At 49.9% G+C, this 26050-nt stretch overlaps 1 protein-coding gene across 26 annotated transcripts in view; it reads right to left on the reverse strand.

Moving 5' to 3' along the window:
- Window positions 1-26050, reverse strand: part of SCAPER (S-phase cyclin A associated protein in the ER) — a 220490-nt gene that overhangs the window by 24937 nt on the left and 169503 nt on the right. For all 26 annotated transcript variants that reach the window (XM_088789438.1, XM_088789431.1, XM_088789429.1 and 23 more), the window contains 4 exons: window positions 24390-24622; window positions 16132-16287; window positions 4712-4949; window positions 56-205 (listed from right to left, as the gene is read on the reverse strand). In XM_088789438.1, coding sequence (XP_088645564.1) covers window positions 56-205; window positions 4712-4949; window positions 16132-16287; window positions 24390-24622 — 777 coding nt within the window. The remainder of the gene's footprint in view (window positions 1-55; window positions 206-4711; window positions 4950-16131; window positions 16288-24389; window positions 24623-26050) is intronic.

Below are 26050 nucleotides of genomic sequence, written 5' to 3' on the forward strand. Positions count from 1 at the left end.
TCTGCCTTGTGTTTCTCAACACCGCCCCCTCTCAGGAACGTTCCGGGCAGCTTACCTGGTTATCTGGGTGGCAGACAGTGAAGTAGCCCACACAGATGATGACCTCGTGAAGGAGGCTTTCACAGGAGACGTGGCTGCAGTGGCTCAGCAGGGAGCTGGCGATGTGTCGGAATGCCAGGGACAAGCCCTCTGCCCCTACAATGGACTGGCAAAGACAAGGGCGGTCAGAACCCCAGCCAAGCACAGAGCAAGACCCGGCCTGTGCGCTTCCTGCCACGGTGCCGGAAAGCACGTGCAGCCCCACAGCTTCACCCTCTGCAGTTTGGTTCAGGGACTCCTGCGCTAACAAGTGCCATAACAAAGGCATTGTTTAGCCTGCAGGGGGACCAAAAAGAAAGCACAGCGGACCAAACGCCTGCACTACACAGATCAACACAGTGACAGCATGGGCATGTCTTCCATTTTTAGGAAGTCATTTTTCCTCATTGTCCAAAAAGTATCACTGGAAAAAAACTGGAAAAATACCAAAACACTAAAATTCACCTGTAAATCTACCATTTAGCTAACTTCCAATACTTTCCTTTTTCCTGAAGGAGAAAATATTTTCTTGTTCACAGGGATAAAAATACAATTCCAATTATTTACTACGTTCAAATAGGAAAGAAGTAACAACTAGTTGTTATTCAGATAAACAGCTCTATAACCTCAAGGCTCCCAAAAGAATATATGAAAACCTAACGACCCAAACATGTATGTATGTTAAACATAAACATGTATGTTAAAGACAAAATGCTATATATAGATGATGCATTACAGAAATGTACACTTGAAACATATAATTTTATCACCAACCCCCTAAAACAAACCATGAAGCCCTCCCCCCAACTATGAGGCTTCTGGGGTCCCTTCTGCAGACAGGCACGGGACTTTCGGTGGTGGTCAACACGGGAGGAGAGACCCGTCTGTCTGTACAGCCCGAAGCTTCTATTTAATAAACATGTCAGACAGACAGAGCGACAGGAGGGCAAAGGGGAGAGGCGAGCCCACCCTGGCAGGAAGCCTCACTGCCGGCCTGTGGGAAAGGCCCCTTTCAAATGCATCCCTGGATCTGGAGTCTTGGCCAGAACCGGTCACACGCGACAGCTTGTAGGTTGCAGTGGATTCAAGCCACCCAACAGCAAGCAAACCAGCTGCTTTGGTGGGCGCCGATAAAGCAAAATTGCTGCTCAGTTCCAGGTCCCTGGCTCAGTTTCACTGCCTGAGACAAAATGTTTTCCCAGCCCCAGAGACTTCAGCAGGGCCCTGCTCCTTTAAATCAAGTGACACCTTCTCAGCTCAGCCCTTATTTAATTAGCTGCGTCCAGCATGCTGTGACCCAGTGCCCTCTGTTTAACCTTCACTGATAGGAGCAGGTCAAGGGGCATGTAAGTTTGAATATAAAAATTAAACCAATTTTTCAAAGAAACTATATTCCCTTTTAGCCAGAATTAATTGCCAAGTCAGTGCAGTGATTTGTTTCTCGGGACACCTTCCATTGTAAAAGCTGTCAGAGTTTGCAATATACAATGTCCAGGATGTCAGGGCCACCAGGGCCAGCATGAATCCAGCTAAATCAGACTGTTAAAGGGACAATGCTCTGACGGCCCTGTTAGTACACAACGGGATGGACCAGCTAGGCAGATATTCCAATGGGAGCCTTGGTCACCACCACCCGACCAGCGCTCCCACACAAGTACACAGGCCTATGGCCTCTCAGGCAGGGACAGGGCGCGGCACTCAACACCTGCCAGACAGCTCGGGGAGACCCCTCATTTTCAGAAGCGGAGGCAGTCCACTTTTCACAAGGGCCTACTATGTGCTAGCTAGTAGCGTGCCTGCACGTGATGTCAAGTAATCCCCAGACTGTGAGTTAGGTGTCTTTCAGCTCTATTTTATAGATGAGAATCTGAGTCTGCAGGGTTCAAAGGACTAGTCTGAGGTCGTCTGACTCGGCAGTACGACGGCCAGGCTCAGGTCCGTGTGAGTCCAGATGCAGAGGTGCGGTGAGGACGCCACCGTGACGGCTCTGCATTCATGAGGCACTGAGACCCACACTTCAGCGGGTAGGACTATGGATCTCACTTCAGCGTTCCTCTTCCGCTCCTTGGAGCCTCCCAGGGAATTCGTTGATTGTCTCCCAGATTCTTCTGAGGTCAGACCCATGCTATACCGAAAGTCTCTTTTCCTGTCCTTTGTAAACGGTTCCTAAAAATCTCACATTTGATGAGTGGTTTTGATGAACTAGAACATGGGTTGTCTCTAGCCATCTTTCTTCCAAAGTCACCAGGCACTTTACAGTGCAAATACTGTGTATTTGAGCTGTGTGTTCCTGAGCGTTACCTGCTTGGTCAGATGTCCACCATCAAGAGTGATGCTGGCGTGGACAGATGTTTTACTTTCGCTTGTTAAACAGAGTGCGGTGGTTCAAAAGAAGTGCCTCTAAACCCCTGCCAGTCCCCCATCGACAGGTGGGTCTGTCTGCTCCCCTTGGATCTGACGTAACCAACAGAGCACGGCTGACGTGTCAGAACATGCCCACTGAGGCTTGTGTGACTCTCTTGGAACACTGGTTTTCTGGAAGCTTCCTCTTAGGACCTCCCACTCAGAACCCAGACACCACAACATCTTGAGAAGCCACGTCACACAGGGAAGGGAAGGCACATGTTAAAAGGCCTGACGCTACAAACTGTGGGCAGCTGGGTCCCTACCCCTGCTGATGAGGAGCACGAGGAAAACCTGTGCTGGACCTCGGGATGGAAAGGACGGCAGCCTGGAGCGAAGTCCCTGCAGGTTCTCCCGGCCATGTACTGGTGAAGGGGAAAAGGGAACAACATCTGCAGGGAGAATGAGGACACGATGGCAGAGCTGACTAAAATGAAAGAAGATGGGCCAGAAGAGAGACGAAAGAAAGAAAAGAATGAGGAGAAACATGGAGCTGCACGAAGGACAGGACAGGACACGGGGGAACCGTCAGGGACCAGCCAAGAAAGGACATTCCACGTGGGAGGCAGGGCACCGCCTGGGCACTCCTGAGTTACCCTGGCGTTTCTCCTGCTGCTTTTGGCAAAAGTGGCTCAAGTCAGGTACACGTCTTGAGCTGGACATGGGAGCTGGAGATGAGAAGTCTTGCTTTTTATCTTAGTTTGGCCGGAAGGGCTCCAGAAATGAGCTTTTGGTTGTTCTAACATCATTGGCCATTGTGCTTAAAGGCCACCCGGGGAGCAGGGCTGGCTGGAGCTCAGGGGTGCTCCAGTGAGTGTGCGGTGGCGGGGACACAGGGGCCTGGGCTCCCTGACATGCAGGGGAACAGCCGACTCAGGGCACAGGTCAGCTTATGAGCAGCACAGCACAGCAGCTTCACCGGGTCCTTGTCCTCGGACCCATGACACCACAAGCTCAGAGACAGCTTGTAGGTCCTTGCTTCCCATAATCCCTGCTGACAGAAGGAAGTCGCTCTAGTTGGACCCAGATGATGGGCTGCTGGTCCCCATATTCTGAGGATTGTTTCCAGACAGCACTGTGGGCTCGGGCCGCCATCAAACACAGATGTCGTGTGCGGCCCAGACAAGAACCAGCGGCGTCTCCTGTTTCAGGTGTGGCCATGACCTCTCAGAACCTCACACACCGTGCAGTCACCAGTCACCACCGATGGCTGGTCAGTGGCCTTGCGAGCTGAAAAGCATTAGATCCTCAGGAAGATACTTCTGTTGTCATGATGGGTGAACTGATTCAAACAGTGAAAAGGCCCTGAATCCAATGACAACCAAGTCACTGCCTTCCTGCTGTGAAGAGAACGACGGGACAGTCACTGCACACCTGTCATCAGCTACAAACCGGAAGTGCTGCTTCCGTCTCGGGTAGCCAAAGACCACCACCTTCGTACATTTGTTTCTCTATAACCTTTTTGCATCTTAGCAAAGCAATTCACCTGAATTATGGGCTCATCATCTGCCAAGTCTGTTCCTTTTCTAATGAAATCACTTGACAGGTAATAAACTGAAAGAGAAACTCTACTCCTTGGGGCTTGTTCCGTTCCAAAGGCTCAGTGTTTTTGAAAATTAAATTTCCTACGTGAAAAAAACCTGTTAGTAGCAGTCAGTCTGGTGTTTTTTTCTTTCTTTACTAAAAAAATGTATAGGGGTTTCCACATTTAACTATACAGGCACTTTGGGCTGAACATAAATCAGTGAAGTCATCCCGCCAAAATCACATTGATCAAAACAAGTTATCTAATTTTGGTTCTGTTTATACAAGAAGCCATTACTTTCCACAACAAGTAAAGGCTGATGTGATGCTAACGCCTTTCTCTAAAGAAGTCAGGACAGGAGATGCCTGAGTAGTAGAGTGGTACAGGCTTTGGGGCCCAAGAATCACGGGTCCTGGGGTACTGGCTCAGCAACATGTGACCCTGGGCAGATTACTGAACTGCCAGCTTTTCCACCTGTAAAACGGGCGCAGTCACACTCTGCAGGGTAGTCACGAGAATACACGAGGAACACATGCAGGGACATGATTCAGTTCCCAGCAACAGGAGCCTGACAAATGGCGTGTACAGTGACTCCCTTCATCGCAGCTTTGTCCTGAGGCCCAACCCAGAGGCAGAACCTCCCACCATGGCCACAAGAGGACCCGCTCCGGGCTGCTTAACAACACCACTCTGGACGCCTGGTACCTGAAAGGCAGGCAGGTCGAGAGCTGCGAAGCTGTTGAAGAAGCGCAAAGTCTGAATGGCCACTTGGACCGTGCTCTGAGGGTAGCTCTCCTTGAGGCTGGCAGTGCCGGGCTCTGAGATGCTGCCGTGGAAGAGGACGCAGTACAGCATGTGCAGGACTCCGGCGAGGTCTGTGGCCTGAAGAGCCGCTGTCAGGCCCGTGGGATCCTGGCGATTACTGTCAAATATGCTGTATGGCCTGCCAAAGAAACATTCCATGCTTTAAATCGGCTTTAAGGATGTCGGCGTTTTTACAGGTCCAATGGAACCAGACAAGCAGACCGTTTAAAGCAAAACGTGGGAGCTGCACAACAAGGTAACACGGCCCTCCAGGCGTGGATGAAGCCACCCTCCCCTCCGACTGCACGGGCAGCCCTGGTGGCAGCCTCAGTTGGCAGCCAGGGCCACACTGCCCCTTGCAGCCTTGGTAGCCCTACCGTTTAGAGTCCAGGTCCGGGCAAAGTGGACCAGGTCCACGAGAGCTGCCGGACGCAGAGATCAAAAGTGGCACAGCTTTCTTCCTGACAAACAAAGGGATCTTCGTGGGGGGTGGGGGCAGCTCCCAGGAGAGCATGCGGCCTTGAGAAGCAAGTGCTGTGCTGCTCTGCTGGGGGCTGGGGGTGGAGGGACATTTCCACCGCGTGGCGCGGGAAGGCACACACAGCTCCATCACCAGGGAGCACTGGTGGGAGGGACTGTGGGGCCGACCCCCAGCACAAGCAGGTGCTGGCCGAGCTCCACGCTACTTACTCCCCAGGGACCCGCTGAGCACAGGGTGGGTGCAGAGGACAAGAAGGCAGCTGATGCCTGAGACCAGCAGCAAAGCCAGGGCTGTGCCCACGCACCTCACTCCTGAGCTCAGGCTGAGCAGAGCACCGCTGACCGAGACACAGCGTTAGCATACATGGTCGCCAAGCATCCGTTCACCGTTTCTTCTAGAAAGCACACCCAGATCGCTCTCTGAGGAATCTCCCCTCTCTTCTCCAAACCCGCAGGTTCCAGGCGGGCCTTCCCTACCCACTCAGCTCAGGGAGAACACCTCAGGGAAGCGGCACGATTCACTTCCCTTGACCATTCAGGGGGTCCAGGGGTGGCACGTGTCATAGTCGAAGCTAATGGGATGGAAGGAGATTCTTCTGTTAAAATACTTGGAAAGAAGCCCTCACTTTTTCTCCACTGGGTTTGAATCTGTGAAAATGTAAGCTCTGCGGCGGCTGTAGCCACTCGGTTTAACCTCTGTACCCATGGTCTGGCCCCTCAGTGCTGTTCCAAGTGGGCCAGTCGCCTTCCGCCATGGGACAGCTTTTTCTCAGGAAATTACGAGTCTCTGCTTAGTGTCTTTCTTTAACCTGGCACGATCTGCAAATACTGAGTGGAAATGTTTATGTTTCTGGCCTGCGACGACACCCTTTCCGATTTGTAACCCGAATGCAGGTCCCCCCTACTTTTTTGTTGTCCCTTTCAGCTGGAATCTGGAATGGGAGAGAAGCATTAAAGATCAATGCTCATCTCATTAACTTGCCCAGAAACACTCAAGAGACACCACTAATTAAATAAGAATTTGGGAAGACCTGGCTGGCAAGTTTCTAGATCTTGTCTAGTTTTCTAATTCAAAACTTGTTTTTCCCAAAGGGATTATTTTATTCACTTTAATTTGCTAGCTGTATAAAAGTCATTTTATTCATAACCACCCGAGCACTTATTTCCTGAATGTGCACTATCTCTGGACTCGCTAAGAATGTCAGAGGACACTGTACACCTTGCCATCTTCTTAAGGAAGCAGCTCACTTGTGAGATACTGTCCCCTGGTGTCTGTGCAGGTGTGCCGAGTGTATTTAGAGCTCCCCACCCCCCACGCCTACTCTGTCACAGTTGGCAGAGAAGGCACTGTTCTCCCTCGTGCATGCAGACACGAAGTCACTCAGACCCAGAGCCGTGCAGTGAGAGCCTTAGGTCACGCCATCGTGCTGGTGGAAGGGCGGGCGGAGCGTCTAGGACTTGGGACTCTTTACGGCAGTGCTTTGGCCAAGGACCTGAACGGCCAGGCCAAACAGGAAGGGACCTCATCTTTTCTCCCCAAACCTCTGTTAGGCAAATCTTGGGATGAACTGAACACTTTAAACCAAAGTTCTGAGAGACTGTAATGTAATCTCGTGTCATCGTGGAGAGACACTTCGACTCCTGGGACTCAGTAAAAACAAAAAGTTAGGAAGTAGTATTTATTTGCTTCTAGGCACATCTGAACCCTTACACACTCTGTTAGCTAATGGAAGTTGGCCCTTCCTTCCTTCCACTACAGCTATTAAGAGTGAGGGGTCAGACCCTGACTGGAGACGTGGCTAGAAATTAATGTGTCTGAGTTTATTATATAGGTTCCAAAAAGGGGTCTGTGTTTATTTAGCACTGGCTGCCTTTTAGAAGCAGTGACAAGTCACAAGACATTTCTCCCTAAAGCTGCTTCCCAATAGGCTTTCAGAACCTTGGGGATGAGTGACATCACTGCTGCTGACAACAGTTTTGTTGCTGTGTGGTTCAGGAGGCTGACCCCTTGCTCCCTGTGCTGGTTTTACACTGATTATCAGCACACTCAAAATGCAGATATTCAGGAAATCAGCTGTATCATGTAAACACTTTGGAATACTTCCTCTTTCCAAGCATTTCTTACATGACTGACATGAATTCACTGCTATGACTTCTTCAAAAGAATAAAAAAAGAAGCATCAGAATAGTCCCCCCCCCCCCCATTATTTAGGAAAATACTGATCCCAGATTATAAAGCAGCACATACCAGGACCTTCAGCAATATTCTCCTGATGAAACAAACAAAGATGCTGATTCAGAGAAATCAATGAAATAAGCATTCAAGAACCCAGACGAAGATGGAAACATTTCCAAGTGCATATAACACCGCTTCATGGAAGAGACCATTCATTTTCAAGTGAGCCCCTGGACTACACGGGGTGGGGGTGGGGGCTGTCTGATGCATTTGGCATCCACGGGACTAATGCAGTTTTGAAGGGACTCTAGAGAATGTTTACTTTTGATTTAGTCTGAAATACAGATAATTTGTCCACGAACAGGCCACTGGCTTCTGTTGGTCTTAACTGTCAGTTATAATCACTTTCAGCCTGAATGTTTATAATAAAAAAGTAAAAGGCCTTATTCATATCAGGCATGGGTTATAGTTTTCTTTTAAAAATACATGGAAGATAGGAAAAATCAGATCTGAAATTTTGTATACTATACTCCGAGATCGTCTCAATTTTACCGGATTTTAACGTGTTTTTTGTTTGGTCTCTAGGACTGGGGATCTTAGTGGTATATGCATCTCTGTTCATTACAAGCTAGATTCGATTAGGAAAAGCTACCCAGCCTTCAGTACTCCTGCACAGCACCTGAAAACCCTGCTCTGCATTAAAGGAGAGCATAGCTGGGCAGAAAAACGTAGCGATTTGTGTGGACACGTATCAAGTGCCATCCATCCGTTCCACCTTTGGTTGTAAACCACATAGGTCCCAGGCCTTAGCTGGCCCCCAGAACAGCAGTGCCGGTCCCAGACACAGCAACCCCGTTTGCTCCTGGCTTGTTTGCTCTCGTCTCCCTGGGCTCCAGATTTCAGGCTTGGACACTCACTGGGCTCTCCTTCCATGCTGGTGATCTTCTAGACTGCTCTTGTAGCTCCGTGGATTTTGGCTGTCTTCACGCCTGTAGACCTGGAGTCCCTGAGGCACCTTGTATGGACGTCCCGTTTTAGCCTCTGGACCCAGACAACCCCCCTCCAAGCTGTGCACAGCGGTGGGAGAAGTGCGCTGAGTCACTGTTTCTCCCAGGGCTGGATGAACTGTACAGCTCAGGAGAAGTGGCCGTCCCTCAGACGCAGCTCAGCGTCGGGCTCGTATGTCCTGGGGTATGTGGGAAGGCTGAGCTGTGTCCACCCATCTCACCAGTCATCAGGCTTTGAGGTGAGCACAGGGGCAGGAAGACTGGCCAGATGCTCTCTATCAGAAAAGCCATGTACCCGGCCTCGGGGAACACTGGCCACTTGGGATGGCACCTGTCCTAGAGAAGGTCACGGTCTGTAGGGGCAGGTGGGTGTGGCGCCAGGTTCGCAGCTGCTGGAATCAATTCCCACCACAATAGTCCTGGAGTGAGAAATCCAAAACAGGTCCCACTGGTCCAAAACCAAGGTGTCACCAGAACTCCTGAACTGGTCTTACAATCACCTCGGATGGCTAGAATCCTGAGTAAGGCAGTCAGGGGGGATGGCCCACTGTGAATGAAGGCCATGAGCGCAGAGCCTGATGTATTAAACCTAAGTTCCTGGCAGGACTGGGCAACGGGAATTCCAAGAGGAACTGTCTCACCATCAGCATGGTCTGTGTCTCGCTTTACTTGCTTCCGACCTGATTTTTGTTTTTCTATTTCTTTTCTTTTGTTCTAATTTTTCATCTTAAAAAAAAAAAATGTCTGTACTTCTGTAAGCCATGTCAAATCTTTGTGGAACATGGTAGGTATAATACCTGTTCATAAAAAATAGTACCTTAGGCAAGAGGTCCTGGGGACGCATGTGTTCGTCCCTGTCTGCCCCTGCCCTGTCCAACCCTGTGAGGGAAGAATTTTCAAACTCACTTGTACACCGTGAGGGAAGCAGGCTTGGAAAAGCTGATGAACCTGCCACTGGTCAGAGCGGGGGGAGCAGGAACTGCACCCAGGTCTGTAACCCTGCCCCCCACCCCAACGCTGCTGTGCTCCCCAGCACAACGGCACACACGGGCTTGCCCTGGCGAACCTGCCCCCGAGGGAGCCCAGCTGCACGCGTACCCTGGACATGACCTGCGGCCCGTGGCCTGGTCAGCCGGACATACACTGACCATCCTCCCTCCATTAGCTCGTCCCGCGGGAGTGCTCGGTCACTGACGGCTGCTCCTAAACTTCGGCCCATGATCTGGCCCTGGACATGCCCTGCTCTGGCCTAGCACGTCGGAGACACACAATGTGAATTACAGCGACCAAGAGGTCATCTTTCTGTCCCTGTAAGCTGACCGAGGCTTTATTACCAACTGGGAGGCACCTTTGGAAGTCTCTATACCAGCATTTGCAAAGTCGCAAACACGGACAGCCCAGAGGCTCCTGTACCGGAATCCCTCTCACTTTCCAGATCTGAGTGGCGTGGACAGAGGCTGCTGTGCCCCCTCGCACAGTGGGCACAGGGCGGCTGGGAGCACTCGAGTGGGATGCCTCGCCCGGGCCCGTAAACGGCTCAGCAGATGTTACTTCCGGTAGCTGCCTCACCCTATTCCACTTACTTCAGCCTCATCTCCCAGACAGACAGCAAGTCTCTTGCCCAAGGCCAGTGGCTAATGACAACAAGAGATTTAGGAGTTACAGAGACGATGCCGAGACAGGGTGACAGCACCGAACAGGGGCCTATAGAGAGGGCAGAATCCTGGGAACACATTTCTGTTCGGGAAAACGCAGCAGGTAGGATTTCCAGACACAACCACAGCGAGGCTCCAGGCCCCGTGCACTGCTCTCCAGCCTCTGCACGGCCCACAAAAAGGTGAAGTCTACTTCTCCTCCCTCTGCAGTGGCCGTGAGGACAGCGGAGTGGAGGTGATGCTGTGTGACGTCTGAGCCAGGTCGTGCAAGGCGCTATGGGCTCCTCCTGGCTCTCAGCTGTCAGGATCCTTCCTGGAACCTGCTGCTATGCAAAGGCCGCATAAGGACGTCCCCAGGTACCAGCCAGCTCGAACCACAGTCCCGTGTGAACAGCACTCAAATGGTTCCAACCTGCAGCCCTCAGATCTTCCAACTGAGGCAGACGCCGTGAACAAGAGAAGCCACGGTCTTTAGCTTCAGGGAAGTCCTCACACAAACAATCGGCAACACTGACAGATTGTTGTTCAGCGTCACTAGATTTGGGGGCAACTTGTTATGCAGCCAGAGCAAGTGGGACAAGGAGCAAAGCAGAGGAGAGCACGGGGTGGGCGGAGACTGCAAGAGGGCGGGGCGTGGCGCAGACGCTCTGCGTGCCGCTGCAGCCGCTGCAAGTGGCGTCTCAGGCACTGGAAGTGACCAGCGACAGCAGAGGCTCCCTTGTCAGCAGTGAGCTCCCTGTCAGTGCAGATGTTCAAAGACAGTCTGGACGAGGTTACTGAAGAGATTCAAACCTGAATGGTGATTTGATGGCTCCTCCCCGGCGACGAACGCGACAGCAGATGAGATCTGGGGTACGAGGAAGAGAGATGGATGAGCCAGAGATGACGGCATCTGGAGGCTGGTCCCACACACAGAGAGAGGCTGTGAGAGGATCTGAAAACCACTCCTTTTCCCTTCCGTGTGCCGCTAGCCCCGGTGACTGGTAATGGTGCCTTCTCCTAGCCACCTCCTCTTGTAACACAGTCTTCAACGATACCGGAAGAAGGCTCTCAGCACGTCCGTATCCCAATCAAAGGCTTCGCACCACGTCTCAGCAAACGATGTTACGTAGTCCCCACGTGATTTTCTTATTCGAATCTCCTAACAGTCTGGGATGAACCAGACACCACATCCGACATCTCAGAACACAGCTGAAGTAAGTACCCCACCCATTCTCCGTATTCTTCTGCTTCGTGTCTTTGTGCTTTTCTTTCTTGACCTTGTCCTCAACTCTAAAAGTCCCAACCCTCTCTACCTTCCAAGGACCAGGTTAAGTTCCAGCTGCAATAGAAAACAGCTAATACCTTCGGCTAAGACACATCTATCCTCTGAAGCCCACGGTGGTGACGTAATGACGTGGCCAGGCAGAGTGCCAGCTGCTTCCCATGGGCGTCCACCGCCTGCAGCGGTCTGGCACACGTGTGGGTATCTGTGCACATGTCCTTCCCATGCTCACCAGGCCCTCGAGGACAGGACACAGTCTCAGTCATCCGTGCTTTGTCCCAAGCCCAGTGTGGGGCCTGACACAGAGTAAGTACCACATACACACTTGTGTCATGAGTGACTACTTCCGGCAGGCAAGCAGAGTTTCCCTCTGCTTGAACAAACGGTGCTCGGCACCCTTAAGCACTCGCGCGGCACTCCGGTACGTGCACATAAGTAATGACAGATCATTCTTAGCTTCTCGTGACAGAGCTTCCCTGGGACCTTCGCTAGAGCCCACTTTCTTGGTGCAGCGTATGGGTCCGCAAAGGAAAACCACAAATGCAGTGCAGTGAAACTCCCCTTTGTGTGGGCAGACATGCCCCAGATCCAGAACAGTCTTCAGCAACGAATCAGAATCAGTCAGTTTCACAAGCTCCTTTTTCTGCTGGGAACTTCTCCTGTGGATCCACTGCTTCTGGGCCCTTGGCAAAGAGCCGGGGGGAGCTATGAGCCCAGGAAATGAGTGCTGATTGAGTGCTGGCTGCAATTTATAATCACTCATTCTTGTTTGGAGCCTCTCAGTGCCACCAAGGGGCCAGCATCTGGGGGGGGCCTGGTGAGCCTCAGCCAATTAACGGTGGTGGGAGCCCTGAGATTGGAAAATTATCCTTTTCTCTTCTTGCAGGACCAAGAACGGAAAACTGGTAACAGGAAAGGTCAAACAGGCACTTTTGAAAGTCCTGTTACAGATTGCTCAATCCTGTTTAAGTGATTAAGCATTATGGTTTGTGGACAATTCCCATATTAAAATTCTGGAGTACCCTTACCATAAAATCAATCCTTTTATGAGAAGATCACAATTTTAATTTTTACTTAAAGAAATGCAAGTTCATTGTTTAATACCAAGCTGGGTAAAACAAAATTCAATCAGTGTTTTTCTGCCCCACACTGAAGTGAAATTAGGAGCATCCATTCTGACACCCACACTGTCTTCCAGGAGATCCGGGCGCACACTGGAGATTCAGGGCAGAACAGGGAGCAGGCAGGCAGGCCGGCCTGCTGCATCCTCAGGGCCACGGCCGGGCCACCAGGGCACCGCAGGCAGGCGGGCGGGCGGGCGGGCGGGACGACACAGGCAGTGTTTACTCAGAGCCCTGCACTGCCACTTAGGGGATTTAATTCTCTAAGGGGGGCTCTGGGCTCTTCTTTGTCTCTAGTCCTGCTGGTCACAGCAAGCCTTTGAGGACAGCCTGCTTGGACAGAGCTCTGGCTGGCTTGTCCCAAACAGGCACAGTGTCCATCACTCCAGTGTCACAGCAGCCACTGGCCGTGGCTGTGGCCTTGTGCAGAAACCATGTAACACACTAACTGAGTCTTTCAGCCACTGTAGTCCACAGCTCAGAAATAGAATTTCCAGAGAACGGGACGTACTATGAAGTGGTCTGTAAATATTAGAGGTGAGCCAGTCTGCGGAGGTAAAAGCCACGCCCTGTGCTCTGTGGTGGGCAGTGAATGCTGGGGAGCCAGAAGGATGACAGAAGGAAGACCAGCAATCACTCCATTCCTCTCATCGCGTGTCAGAAACGCGGCTTATCCTGACCACTACGAATTTCCCAGGAAAATAAGCCAGGAATCTGCCTGCAGCATTTTCTAGCATAATCTGCTTTTGTATTAGAAACTGGCTGAGTACCTGAGGTTGGAGATGGAAATTATGTTGGGATTCTTAAAAACCACCACGAGTTCACCGTTGACTTAAAGGCCAGCTGTATCCACGCACAGGAGCAATTACACTGCTCCCTTTGCACACATGACTGTACACAGACTTCGGTCTCCTGGGTAATGCTTTGGCACGTCTAGGCACAAACGCCTATTTCCTCAGCGGAAAACTGCTTACGTTCCCTATGCCACGCACCACTCTAAAACTTCAAGTCAGAGACGCGGGAGTCATTCCAGATTCCTCCTTCCTTTCACCTCAGCAGCTCTAGGTCCCTGCCCTCCATTTGTTCTCCCTGCAGCGCACGTGCTCTCTCTTCCCAGTGTCCCCACAGGCCATTCTTCCTGCTTCATGTAACAGCCTCCACTGTCCCTTGTGGCCCCAGCTCAGGGGCTGCATTTACTGCATGCTTTACAGGGGGTGACCGCTTATCCGGTCACTCCCCCTGAAACAATTTCCGGGGCTTCCACAGCTCTAGCTGCGTGTCCCTTTCTGCCTCCCAGGAGCTTGCACTTAGGGCCTCATGGAACATGCCGCCTCATGCCGCCCCTCGCACGACCCTACTGTGCAGCCACATCAAACTGCAGCAGACAGTGGCTTGGACGTCCCCATCCCCTGGTCTGGGTTGGCCGCAAAGCAGACACTGCTATGGGGAAATGGGTGCAAGTGGTTTATTTGTGAGGAAGTGGAGAAGGGGAATAGTTTAGGAGAGAAGCCAATCAAGGATGGAGTAGTGACCAGGACAGCATGGGGGCCCATCCCCGAGAACACACCTCAGGACTGCCCCACTGAGGGTTCGCGGAGCCGAGGGTCACTGCTAGAAGTGGCAATGCCCCTGATTCTAGCAAACAGCTTCGGGTCCAGAAAGAGCCCTCAGGCAGAGAAATCCAAGAGGCCACAGGCACCAGGAAAGAGCATGCATGATGCTCCCTTTCTCCAGCGACTTCTCTGTCACTTGCCCGCCCAGCTCCTGGCAGAGTCAGCCTGTGGAACCTTCCCTGCCATCTCTATGCATTTTCTCCGCTGCAACCGTTACGTGGTGGCAGTGAGAGTACCAACCAGACTCAGAGCCACCCCAGACTCGGCCTCCCCGAGGGCAGTGTCTTTGGTGCTGGCTTGCCTTGGTGTCTGGCACAGGGCACACGCTTGTTCAACGCACTGAACAAGGGTGTACTGTGAGTTCAAGAGGACCCTTTTTCCGTAGATGTAACTGAGAAAGTCTTCAAGGAAAGGAAAGCTACGCCCCACCTTTTAAATAATATAAAGTCAATTATGTAGGACGGAGACAGCTTGGGGCCTAAGTCAAGCTAGTTTGGCTGAGGTGCTTTCCCTATGAAAACGAGTGGTGACGAACGACCCTTCCACTTCTTCCTAAGCGACTGAATCTGTGTGTAGGTGACAGGTGAGGCCCACGAAGTGTACACCACATACAGAAATGCTGATGTGTGTGACACTTACCTGGATCTGAGGAAAGAGTACAGGTGACAAAGACGTGCCATGCTGGCAGGTTTCAAATGCCGTGAACACAAAGGAGCCAGTGTCAGAGGGGTGTCCTGGGCGAAGGGACTTGCACAGGAGCCAGCCGGGCACCACAGCAGCCTCCCAGCTGGCGGGTGACAACACCCCGAGGCTGCCAGCCTCTGCACTGTGCCACTACTGGTCACAGACCCACCAGCGAGCACTTTCCAAGTGCGCATCGCCTCACGGGAAGGGAGGTTCTGCCTACATTTCCAGAAGGGAGCAGACCAACTGGAACACTGAGCACAGGCCACGCTTGGCCTGCCCGATGCTCAGTGTCAGTCGTCCAGGAAACGGGCCAGTGTCTGAGACAGGAAGTGCACCTGCGCCTGGGCGTCACGCTCCCTGCCCTCAAGGGCACTGGGTACAGTCGCTGCTGTTCTGTGGGTGGGTGATGCTTCCTTAAGCAGGTGGGCTTTACAGGTTTCCAGTAATTTCTTTTAGTCTTCACAGATCCCTAACAGAGTAAGGTGCATGCAGTGCCACTGAGAACGTCATTGTGAGAAAATGATTTCATGGAACACCCTTTCAACATTGCCAGAAATCACAGCTCGGGGTGGTGTGGGGGGGATGGCCTGTTCCTGTCACAACCGCAGTCACAATTGCAATGGTTCTTACTTGGTGACAGGGCTAACTCTGCACCTCCTGGAGAACGATTCTTTTGAGGACAGTCCACGAGGGGGGCGGGTCCCAAGTGCCAAGCAGGCTAGCAGCAGTCCCTGGCACACTGGCCACAGTCATGGCCATGGGTCATGTGTGTGTTCAGGGACCCATCGCTGTTGGACGGCCTCCTTCCCCGGTTCAGGGAGATACCGCCAAAAAAGGGACAAAGCAGAAATAAACAAACCTCGGCGGCTGTCCCTGAAAGCACGTGCATGTGGCCGGGCAGTGGAGGCGGTGCTGTGGTGTGCTGAGGGCCTGGCCTGATTTGATCTAGGCTCTGCTACTGACTCGCTGACGCAAAGAGAATCACTTGATCCCTTTGGATCTCAGTGGAAGCGGGATAGGTGACCTCTAAGGTCTCTTCTAGCAAAGCCAGTTAAGTTTATGACTCCAACAAGAAAAAGAGACCCTACAGGAGATTGTAGCCAGGGAAAATGAGGAATATAAGACAAATCTCAATATGGGAAACCAATAAGGACAGGAGTGGGAGGGAGGGAGGGAGGGAGGGAGGGAGGGAGAGAGAGAGAGAGAGAGAGGCCAAGACGATCACCTGCATCCCCATGAAACGACCCCAAGAAGGGCAATACTTGAGAGGTGTTTGAAGCCTCGCGTGCAAACAGCCATCAGGAGGACGCTCACTCACCTCCTGGTGACAGCGAAGCACAGCGTGCAGGCTCCCTGTAAGAGGCCGGCGGCGTGCTGCAGGAGCGCGGCCGTCCTGGGGCTCTCATCTACGGGGCCTTGCACCGACAGGAAGCAGCCGCACAGCTTGTCGACAAGACCCGAGCTCACCACGTAACTGGAAGTGGGAGAAACACGTGTTAGCCATCTGCACAGGTGGGCAGTGTCCACCCCCAAAGCGAGTCTCCCCACACACAGGCTCCGCTCCCAAAGGCAAGCTGCCCAGGTCTGAGTGACACGCCTCCAGGAAGTTTCCTTACAACGTAGTCCTGAAAGGTCAGCTACCTCTACAGGTGCTACTTCTCTCTTTGGCTTATTCTGACGCTAACTTTTAAGAAAGACAAATGAAAATGAGTACCTGAGCGTTCTTACTGGTCTGAAGAGTCTGACAATGTTGAAATGATTCCTAACGACCGCTCTACTCTTGAGAAGCTTCTCAGACCACTAGGGAGCCCAACTCAGAACTCAGGGACTCGGAGGACAGGAGGACACAGCCCACACTGTCCTATCAGAACTTACACCTCCAATGCCAACTGCAGGTTCTCTATTCTCAAAACCCACCACTATTAAGAATATAACCCAGTGAGAACCTAACTGTCTCGTGTTAGGAAAAGTTCCAGCCCTGAGATTTGACAATAACATTTAAGAAGCCTCTTTCATCTTTTCAGTCCATTAGACACTTTTCCAGAGCTGTTTATTAAACGGGACCAACCACAGTATCGCCTTCATGAGTCCACAGTCACTGAAAATATGTTAAGACTACGAATCAGCCTTGCTGACTCAGTGCGCCGCACCCCACGGGCCAGCAGGACAGGGTGTCATCCCATTGGCGGCTCTGCCACTCACAAGGTGACCTTCACCAGTGAGCGCAGGGCAACGCCTCTGCTCAGGTGCACTCAGCCCCACTCTGCTCATTTCCCAGCACATGTGGAGTGGGAGGCGGGTGAATCTGAGGGACTGCTCATGTTTGGAACCTCTCTGGAGGTACATGATACCGCCCCTCCCCTCTGCATCAGGAAGTGTATCCCCCACTACTGAGCAGCTGGCACGTGGGGAGCAGTGACTACCGGCCCCTCTGTTATAATGAGGAGAACCAACCACTGACACACCCACTGAGGACCTTACTGTCATCTGATCTTTACGAACGGCTCTCATATCTGCACAGAACTTCCCGATTGGGAAGTGTCTTGACATGAATCATCCCAAGACATATCCTGTGGTCACACAGCAGCCTAGCCGTTTGTCCCCCCCAACCTTTCCCTAAGGAAAGAAGAAGTTGTGGGACTGTGCCTCTCTGGGGTTGAGTTTATAATATCCTGAGTCTCTCCATCTGGTCTTCAAGAGAAGGGTCTGCGGTCAACGACGAGTAAGATTCCTCGCGGGAGGGACAACTCAAGCCAGACGGACCCCGTTGAGACCCCAATGAGCTGTTATAAGAAATAATAGGAGGGAGCCTTGCCCCTCCTTCCTCTGGTTCTTGTGGGAAGCTGCTGCTTGCCCCTGCCACTCCCTCTCACCTGATTGTGAGAGAGGCCCATTAGAGCGATGAGATCAAGCTCTTTCTGCTCAGCTCATGGGACAGTTTCACCACGAGAGACTCTCTCCCCCAGGGTGGTGCGAACCGCACCTTAGTCATCTTGGGACGACATGCTTCGGCTGCTTTGGGACACATAATTGGGTACTGAAATCATTTTTTTGAAATGGTATAAGAGTTTCACAGACCCTGCCTCTGATCATGTGATGTTCATTGTTTGTAATCAATAAATACTGTCAGTGACCCGATTCGGGGCTCCAGTCTCTTGAGGCTGCGAATCCCTTGGTCCTCTGTGATTTCACTGTATATGAGTCTCTGTCTCTTTATTATAGTTTAACCCTCGCCGCCTCCCTCGCCTCCTCACGGCTTGTGTTGTGCAGATCGCAACAGTATCCCCACAATTCCCCGAGTGAGCAGCGACAGCTGTCTACCTAGCATGTTCTTGTCCTCCTTCCATGTGGAGTCCTAGTGGCTTGTCAAACAATGTGTCCTCTGTGGAGCACGAGTGAGTCTGCTCCCGGACAGTCAAAGTGTGCATCACTGTGGCCATGATGGCAAGTGCCAGGATGTGTACACGACATAAGGAGGACCGCGCAGCATCTCTGGAAACTCAACAGATGACCATGGAAGGATCTCTCCCCACTGGGGATGTCTAAACTCAAAGATGTGGGTCTGGGGTTTGCTGGTAGCCAGCTGACCTGGTACTGGAGAACACAGGCTTCCGGAAGGAAGCCACGCGGAGGCAAGTATGCTGAGAGAAGACAGAGTCCACAGAGCATACATGGAGCCTTAGAGCTGCAGATTCAGTGCTATCACTTATGGGAAAACGCCAATGGCCTCTTGTACAGAAACAGAAGGAACTACAACTGCTAAATAGCTAACGCAGTCCTGCCAAGGAAGGACCAAGCTGGTAGGGTCACACCTTCTGATTTCAAACTACATCATAGAGCCATGATAATGCAAACAGTGTGGTCCAGCAGAGAAACAGACACATGGGACATCAGACCGTGATGGAGTGAGACGGCCCCGTTGTATCTCCCCTGAAATTTACAACTAGTAGGTCATCTGTAAGCCAACAAAGATTCCTCTAACCAACACCTAGGACGCCTGAGGGACACACACAGACTGGTACATCTACAGGCAGGTGTATGAAACGTGCAGGGGAGCCGGAGACGGTGGGCGGGGAGGGGAAGGACAGGGAACATGCACACGGCCCTGATTCCCTGGCTGAGCCAGCAGCCCAGTAAACAAGGCAGCGATGGAGGAGTGGGGAGCAGCCACCACGCCAGGGCCTGGGGAGGGTAAGAGGGGCGGCAGCAGCATGGGTGCCCGAGAATCTGGCTTCTCAGCCTCAGCACAGTGGTGCCAGTGGCCACAGAGAACCAGGCAGCAGTGTGGAAGGCTTGCAAAGCCAGATCTCCCTCCATCCGCCATGGTGGTGGCACAGAGACCCAAACAACCTAGACACAGCGCAAGCACCCACCACTCTGGTCACCCAGGTCCCATAACCACAGTGAGCCCCCCACCGTGACTCCGGAGGTACAAGTAGAACAGGTAAGAGAAAACCAAAACTTACACTACAGCACCATCTACTGGAAGATCAAAGAAAGACCCTTAATTATCAACCTGCACTGGAATTGGCTAAGATCAAAACGGCACCGAAATAAGGAAGGTGCTCATTACTGTGAGTGTGCCCAGAGGACAAGCCATCCAGCAGCACGGACACCCAAGTAACAGTAACACAGAAAGAAAATGACACTTCTCCAGATGCCAAACTCAAGGTCATAGAAGATTGTGATCTAAATGACTGAGAAATGAATACCGCAGGCATAGAGAAACTCAGCAAGCCACAAGAAGACTCTAACAGGCAGTTCAATGAGCGCCAGAAAAAAAAACACAGAAAGAGAACTTTACCAAAGAGATTGAAAATATAAAAAAAAAAAACACCCAGGAATTTTGGGGCCTAAGAATAAATGAGATGAACAATGAATTAGAAAGCACTGGAAATAGCGCAAAACACATGGAGAAGTTAGAAATCTAGCAATGATTCCCGTGGAATAAGAGCAATAACTAAGATTATTAAAAAAAGCAAAAGATCTCTACGAGAACTATCTGCCTTCATTAGAAAGACCAACCTAAGGATAACGGGTATCCCAAAGAAAGAGAGAGGGGACCAGAGAGCATATTTAAAGAATTAATAGATGAGAACTTCCCAAACTTGGGGAAGGAGCTGGACATACAAGAAGCTAATAGAACAATTAATTATCTCAACACAAAAAACCTTCTACAAGACACATTATATTGAAACTGTCAAAAGTTAATAATTCTCAAGGCAGCCATGGGGTTGGGGAGGGGGAGGAAGATAGTAGCTTACATAGGAAACCCATCAGGCTCTCATCAGCTGCCTCAGCAGAAACTCTATAGGCAGAAGAGAGTGCAATGACAAATAGTGAAAGACAGGAATCACCAGGCAAGAATAATTTATCCAGCAAAGTTATCCTTCAGATATGAAAGAGAAATAAACGCTCTCTCAGGCAAACAAAAGCTAAGGGAATTTACCACAACACCTACATTGTAAAAAATGTTGAAAGGAGCTCTTCTGCCAGAAAGGAAAAGTCAAAAGTACAGAAAAGTTTGACCAAGTGATGAATAGACAGACAGGATCAGAAAATTGTAACTCTGTTACAGAATAGTGTTAAACAGTTAATTATAACATAAAGGTTAAAGGGAAAAGCTGTTACAAATAGCTGCAGCTACTTCAATTTGGTAATGAACACACAACATGAAAACCGATTAATTTGTGACAACAAAAACATAAAAGGGGAGGAAGAAAAGGAGGAAACTTGTATAGGCAAATGAAGAGAAGATGCTATCGGAAGAAAAAGGACTACTTTCTAAGGCATTTAAAGGAATCTCATGGTCACCACAAAGCAGACATCTAGGACAGAAACTCAAAAAATAAAAAAGAGAACATGAAGAAAGTCATCATAAAAAACCACCATACTAAAATATAAATCAGAAACACAAGAAAAAAAAGCAATGGAGACACAGCGACCAGAAAACAAAAGACAAAATGGCTGTAGTAAGTCCTCATATATCAATAATCACCATAAATGTAAATGGGCTGAACTCACCACTCAAAAGGCACAGAGTCCTGGATGGGTTAAAATACAAGACGTGACTATATGCTGACTTCAAGCGACTCATCTCAGCTCCAAAGACAAACACGGGCTCTAAGTGAAGGTGTGGAAGATGATACTCCAAGCAAATGGTATCAAGGGAAAGGCGGGTGTAGTCATACTTATCTCAGACAAAATGGACTTCAAGCCAACACAGGTGAAAAGAGACAAAGACTGACATTACAAAGGAGACAATCCTAAGGAAGACTTAACGTTAATATATATGCTCCCAGCTTAGAAGTACCAAAATATATAAAATCATTATTAACAGTCCTAAAGGGAGAAATTGATATTACCACAGTAATAGGAGGGAGACTTTGGCGCCCCACTTACACCAACAGATAGATCACTCAGACTGAAAGGCAAGAGGGAAACATCGGCCTAAATGACTCATTAGATTAGACAGACTTAATAGATATTTACAAAACTTTCCAACCCAAAGTGACAGAATACACATACTTCTCAAGTGCATATGTAACACTCTCAAGGACAGACCATGTGTTGGGACACAAAACAAGTCTCAATAAATTAAAGAACACAGAATCATTCAAGCATCTTTTCCAACCACAGCAATATGAGACCAGAAATCAACTATAAAAAGAAAGACGGAAAAACCATAAATATGTGGAAATTACACCACATGCTACTGAACAAAACTGGGTCAATGAGGAAATCAAAGAAGACATTAAAAAAAAAACAAACATAGAGGCAAATGGAAATGAAAATACAACATACCAAAATCGATGGGATGCAGCAAAAGCAATTTTAAGAGTGAAGTTCATAGCAATACAGCTCAAGCAACCAGAAAAATTTGAAAAAAAAACCAATGTAACATTACACCCTAAGGAACAAGAAAAAGAAGAAATGAATAAATGAAACTAGGATACAACAGAAGAAAAGAAAAGAAATAGTAGAAATCAGGGCAGAAATAGAGACTAAAAAGACAATAAAAACATCAGTAAAATGAAGAGCTAGTTATTTCAAAAGGTGAACAAAACGGACAAACCTTTAGCCATAGTCAATAAGGAAAAAAGAGAGAAGACTCAGGTAAATGAAGAAATGAAGAAGTTACAGTGGACACCACAGAAGTACACAGGGTCATACCAGGATGCTATGATTGGCTGTACGCCACCAAACTGGACAACCTAGAAGAAATGGACAAATTCTTAGAATCAAACAACCTTCCTAGGTTGAATCATGAAGAAATAGGACACCTAAACAAACTGATCATTGTATGGAAATTGAAATAGTAATGAAACCCACTCCCCCCCCCAAAAAAAAAAAAAGAAACACGGAAGTGCAGGGACAGACGGCCTCACTGGTAAACTGTGCCATACATTCAAAGATTTAATGCCTATCCTTTTCAAACTATTCCAAAAAATTGAAGAGGAGGAAATGCTTCCTAATTCATGTTACAAGCCCAACATTACCGATACCCAAACCAGGCAAGGATAACAGAAAAAAAGAAAATTATAGGCCAATATCTCTGACAAACATAGATCCAAAAATCCCCAAGAAAACACTAGCAAATCGAATGTAACACATTGGAAGGGTCACCCACCGCAGTCAGGTGGGAGTCATTCCGGGGATGTGAGACTGTTTCCACATCTGCCAATCAATCCACACGGTACGCCACGGAAACAAATGAAGGCTAAAAATCACACGGTCAACTCCACAGATGCAGAAGCAGCCTGTGAAAGCTACCACCCTCAGCGGAGGACAAGGAAGTGACATGCGTCCGTCAGGGTGGTGTGCCCTGCTCCACTCAACTGTGTGGGCACAGTCTAGAAAACAGCACCACAGACTATGCCGGAACTCTCGCCGCCAACTTTTCATTGCTACACATACCAACAGACAGAAACGCCCAGGTTGTAACAGGGAGTAAAATGAGACTGCTTGTCAGTTCATATCCGAGAAGATGGGAAAGAAAGTATGGCATTAATTAAACACGTTCATCTGCTTCATTTGGCTTTGAGGTATTAGTTGACCCAATTGGACTAACAATGCATCACCTATATGAAAACAACACTCAGCAAAAGGGGTTCAAATCAGAGAGGGACTGGCCTGGGTTTGCTCTGAAGTACTATAGTTGTCAATCCGCTTTTTAAAGTAATTTGTTTTGGCAGGTTGTGCCTGTAATTTTCCCCAATACCTTCCTCCTTCACAAAGGATCTGGTCACTAGAATAACATATGCGTAAATGATGTACTTCCTCCTGGAAGCCCACTGGGACTGCACCAGAGCATCTGGCTGGGCCTCTGCTGCATCACAGCCGAGGCATGTGGCTAAGGGTCCGGCGACAAGAACGCAGGGCTATGGCATCACACCGTGACCCAGGGGAGAATGCAGGCACAGAACGATACTCATCGGCAGAGAGGGTAGGTTCTGCAGTGACCAAAAGATGTGAGGAAACTGAATGGGATCTAGCAACTGAGAGAAAGGCCAGGGACAGTAAAAGCCAGGTGCTGGACACCAAGAGGTCGCGGAGCCAGAGCCCAAGTCCTCTCCAGCCTGTAGGGAAGGGCAGGAGGATGGAAGGGGGCTGTGAGCACAGTAACCAAGGGTTGGAAAGACAGCGCATGAAACAACTGATCCCAAGACAGCACAAGAACCCAGAGGAGAGTCAGCAGCTGTCAGAAGAAGCGCAGGGCGGGCATGCTCCTCCTAGGCACCTACCAGGGGCTTCAGAGAGCAGCCAGCTGCATGGCTTCTAAGCCAGGGATCAGGGCAGATCACGGCCAAGTGGCCGACAGGTGTGACAGTAAAGGGCTAGCAGAGCCCCCATGGAAAGTGAGTGTCCTACGTGATTCCAGATTCACAAAGGAAAAAGAGTAGATGTCAAAGTGGGAGTCAAGTGCCCTGGAGAAAAGGTGACCTTGGAAGGAAGTGGGATTGACCTTGAACAGGTGTCAAAAACTGCCACTTTTGTGCAGTGGAAAGAATACAGGTGTTGGGAGTCCAGCTAGACCCGAGTTCCAGTCTCAATTCTCCGACCTACTTTAGAACTTATTTCCTACATAACCTTGGGCCAAGCACTTCACCTTCCTGAGCAATTTCTTCCCCCACACAGTCTGCATGAGAAATCCTACACTTCCTGGGCTGCAAAGCCTCTAGTACAATGCCTTATATGTAACGGGTGCTCCATGAACGGTAGCTATTACTAGTGTTTTAAGTCTGAACCAAAGTTATAACCAGAGATGACCTTAGATGGGGGAATTCTCACCAATTATTTGAGTTGGAAAGAGCTGACAGCAAGAAAGTTATCAAAGCTTGGGTATTACCTATTCTAATATCAAATATCTAAATATCAGGGATAACAGATGAGTGTGAACTATATTCCTCTTCATTAATAAGATATCCCTTCTCTCTACCAAATCTGGCATACTTTCTACCAGGAATGTGTGGATGATGATGTGAGAACCACTGCCATGACATGGGCACTGAGATTTAAATTAACGTAATTATTTTTTAACAAACAAGAAAGTGTTAAGAAATCTAGCAATTTTACCTGATGAGGTCCTGAACGCGACTGTTAAAAGCATCACCTTGGGAGGATTTGTTTCTCATTTCCTGTGTTGATATTTTTGGTAGAGCTGGCTGGCTGTTTCCATGTGGTCGATTGGCAATCAGGCAGCTGAAAATCACAGAACTGACTTTGAGAAGTCCCGTTGTCAAGCCTTCAAAAACTTGCTTATTTGCATTTCTTCCCAAAATAGCATTATTTTCATCTGGAACATAAACCTAGATGGAAAAAAATAGAGTGATTATGTTTCAGTAAAACCACCGAAAGTGGACAGAGATGATGTGGAAAATTTCTGGAATCCTAAGTAATTTTGAAATTCTAGAGGTGGCTATCTGAATGTTTGACTGTTGGTTGCGAAGTCAGGCTGCTGAGTTCAAATCTCAGCTTTGCCCTCACCAGCTGGGTGGTGTCGGGCAGTCACTACTTCCAAGTGTCAGTTTTCTCATGTGTAAGACAGGGGTAACGACAGTACCTAAAGCAGAGGGTTCTTCTGAGGATTAAAGGAGCTGACACACATCAAATGTTTACCTCATGCCCAGGCATATGGTAAGTGCTCAATAGAGATTACTTGCTCAATGGAATAAATTATATTAAAAATCTGCATAAACTCAGAAAATAAACCAATTGGTAAACTGAGAGCATTGTTTCCTGTGAAAGTTTATTTTAAAACAGCAAATCTAAATTCCTCTATTGAGATGACAGCTGCATTTCTTCTTACAAAAGGGAAAACCAGCTTTTTCCTAAGCCACGGGGTCCCATTCAGCTCTCCGTGTATAGCCTGCAGGAAGTGACGCGTCATGATGAGTCGGGCCGAGGAGTCTGCATGAGGTTAGACAAGCCCCTTTACCTGCCTGCGTCACTGTGAAGGGAGGTACCCACAGTACCTATGAGCCAACGTACGGGTGTTCTGCTGCACGGGGAAGCCCCACAAGTGCCAGGTGCCACTATCGCTACCGCTCTTTCCCACAAGAGGCAAAGCCTCCATGTACGTGTGTGAGTGCCAGCCTCACAGGCAGGGACCAGAGGTACCACGGCCACACACGCTCTCCCAGGCCGCAGCTCTGGGTCTCGGCCAGGCCCACTGGCTACGAGGCTCACTCTTCCCAGGGAGCGGAGGGCTCCTGCGAAGGCCACACTGCCAAGGAAGGGGCAGAGGCAGAAAGCTAAGTGTGGGGACAAAGGACACGCGCTGCCACTCCAAGCGCTGGGCCCCAGGCCTTCAGAGCGACTCTCACACTCCCAGGCCTGGTTTGTGTACCCGCCTCCCTGCTGCGGCTACGATGAAGCTCCCAACAGGTAATGAGTGGGAAAGCACGCGGGAGCCCTTAACTCGGCAATGCGCTCACTTGGGAACAGGCGGCCCTGTCTCATTCTCACTCTACCAGCACCAGTCCTACAAATAAGTAACCCCGGCTCCTCATACATGAGAAACGCTCCCTCCGTTCTTCCCTGCTGCTGTTACCGCACACGTCCCATGACAGTCACTCTTCAAAGAATAGCCTTGTTCAGGTCTTGTGGCCAGAAGCTGCCCCCAACCACTGAGCCACCACTAAGCGCGTCTTAGAGTAGCATCTCTCTGCCATGGGTGCTCTCATCAACTGCTGACAGTGCCCTGTGAGACGCTCTGGTGGCACAGAGCAGCCACA

The sequence above is a fragment of the Rhinolophus sinicus genome, chromosome 13 (genome assembly GCF_057876585.1).
Source record: "Rhinolophus sinicus isolate RSI-liver-muscle chromosome 13, RSI-T2T, whole genome shotgun sequence".
Taxonomy (NCBI): Eukaryota; Metazoa; Chordata; class Mammalia; order Chiroptera; family Rhinolophidae; genus Rhinolophus; species Rhinolophus sinicus.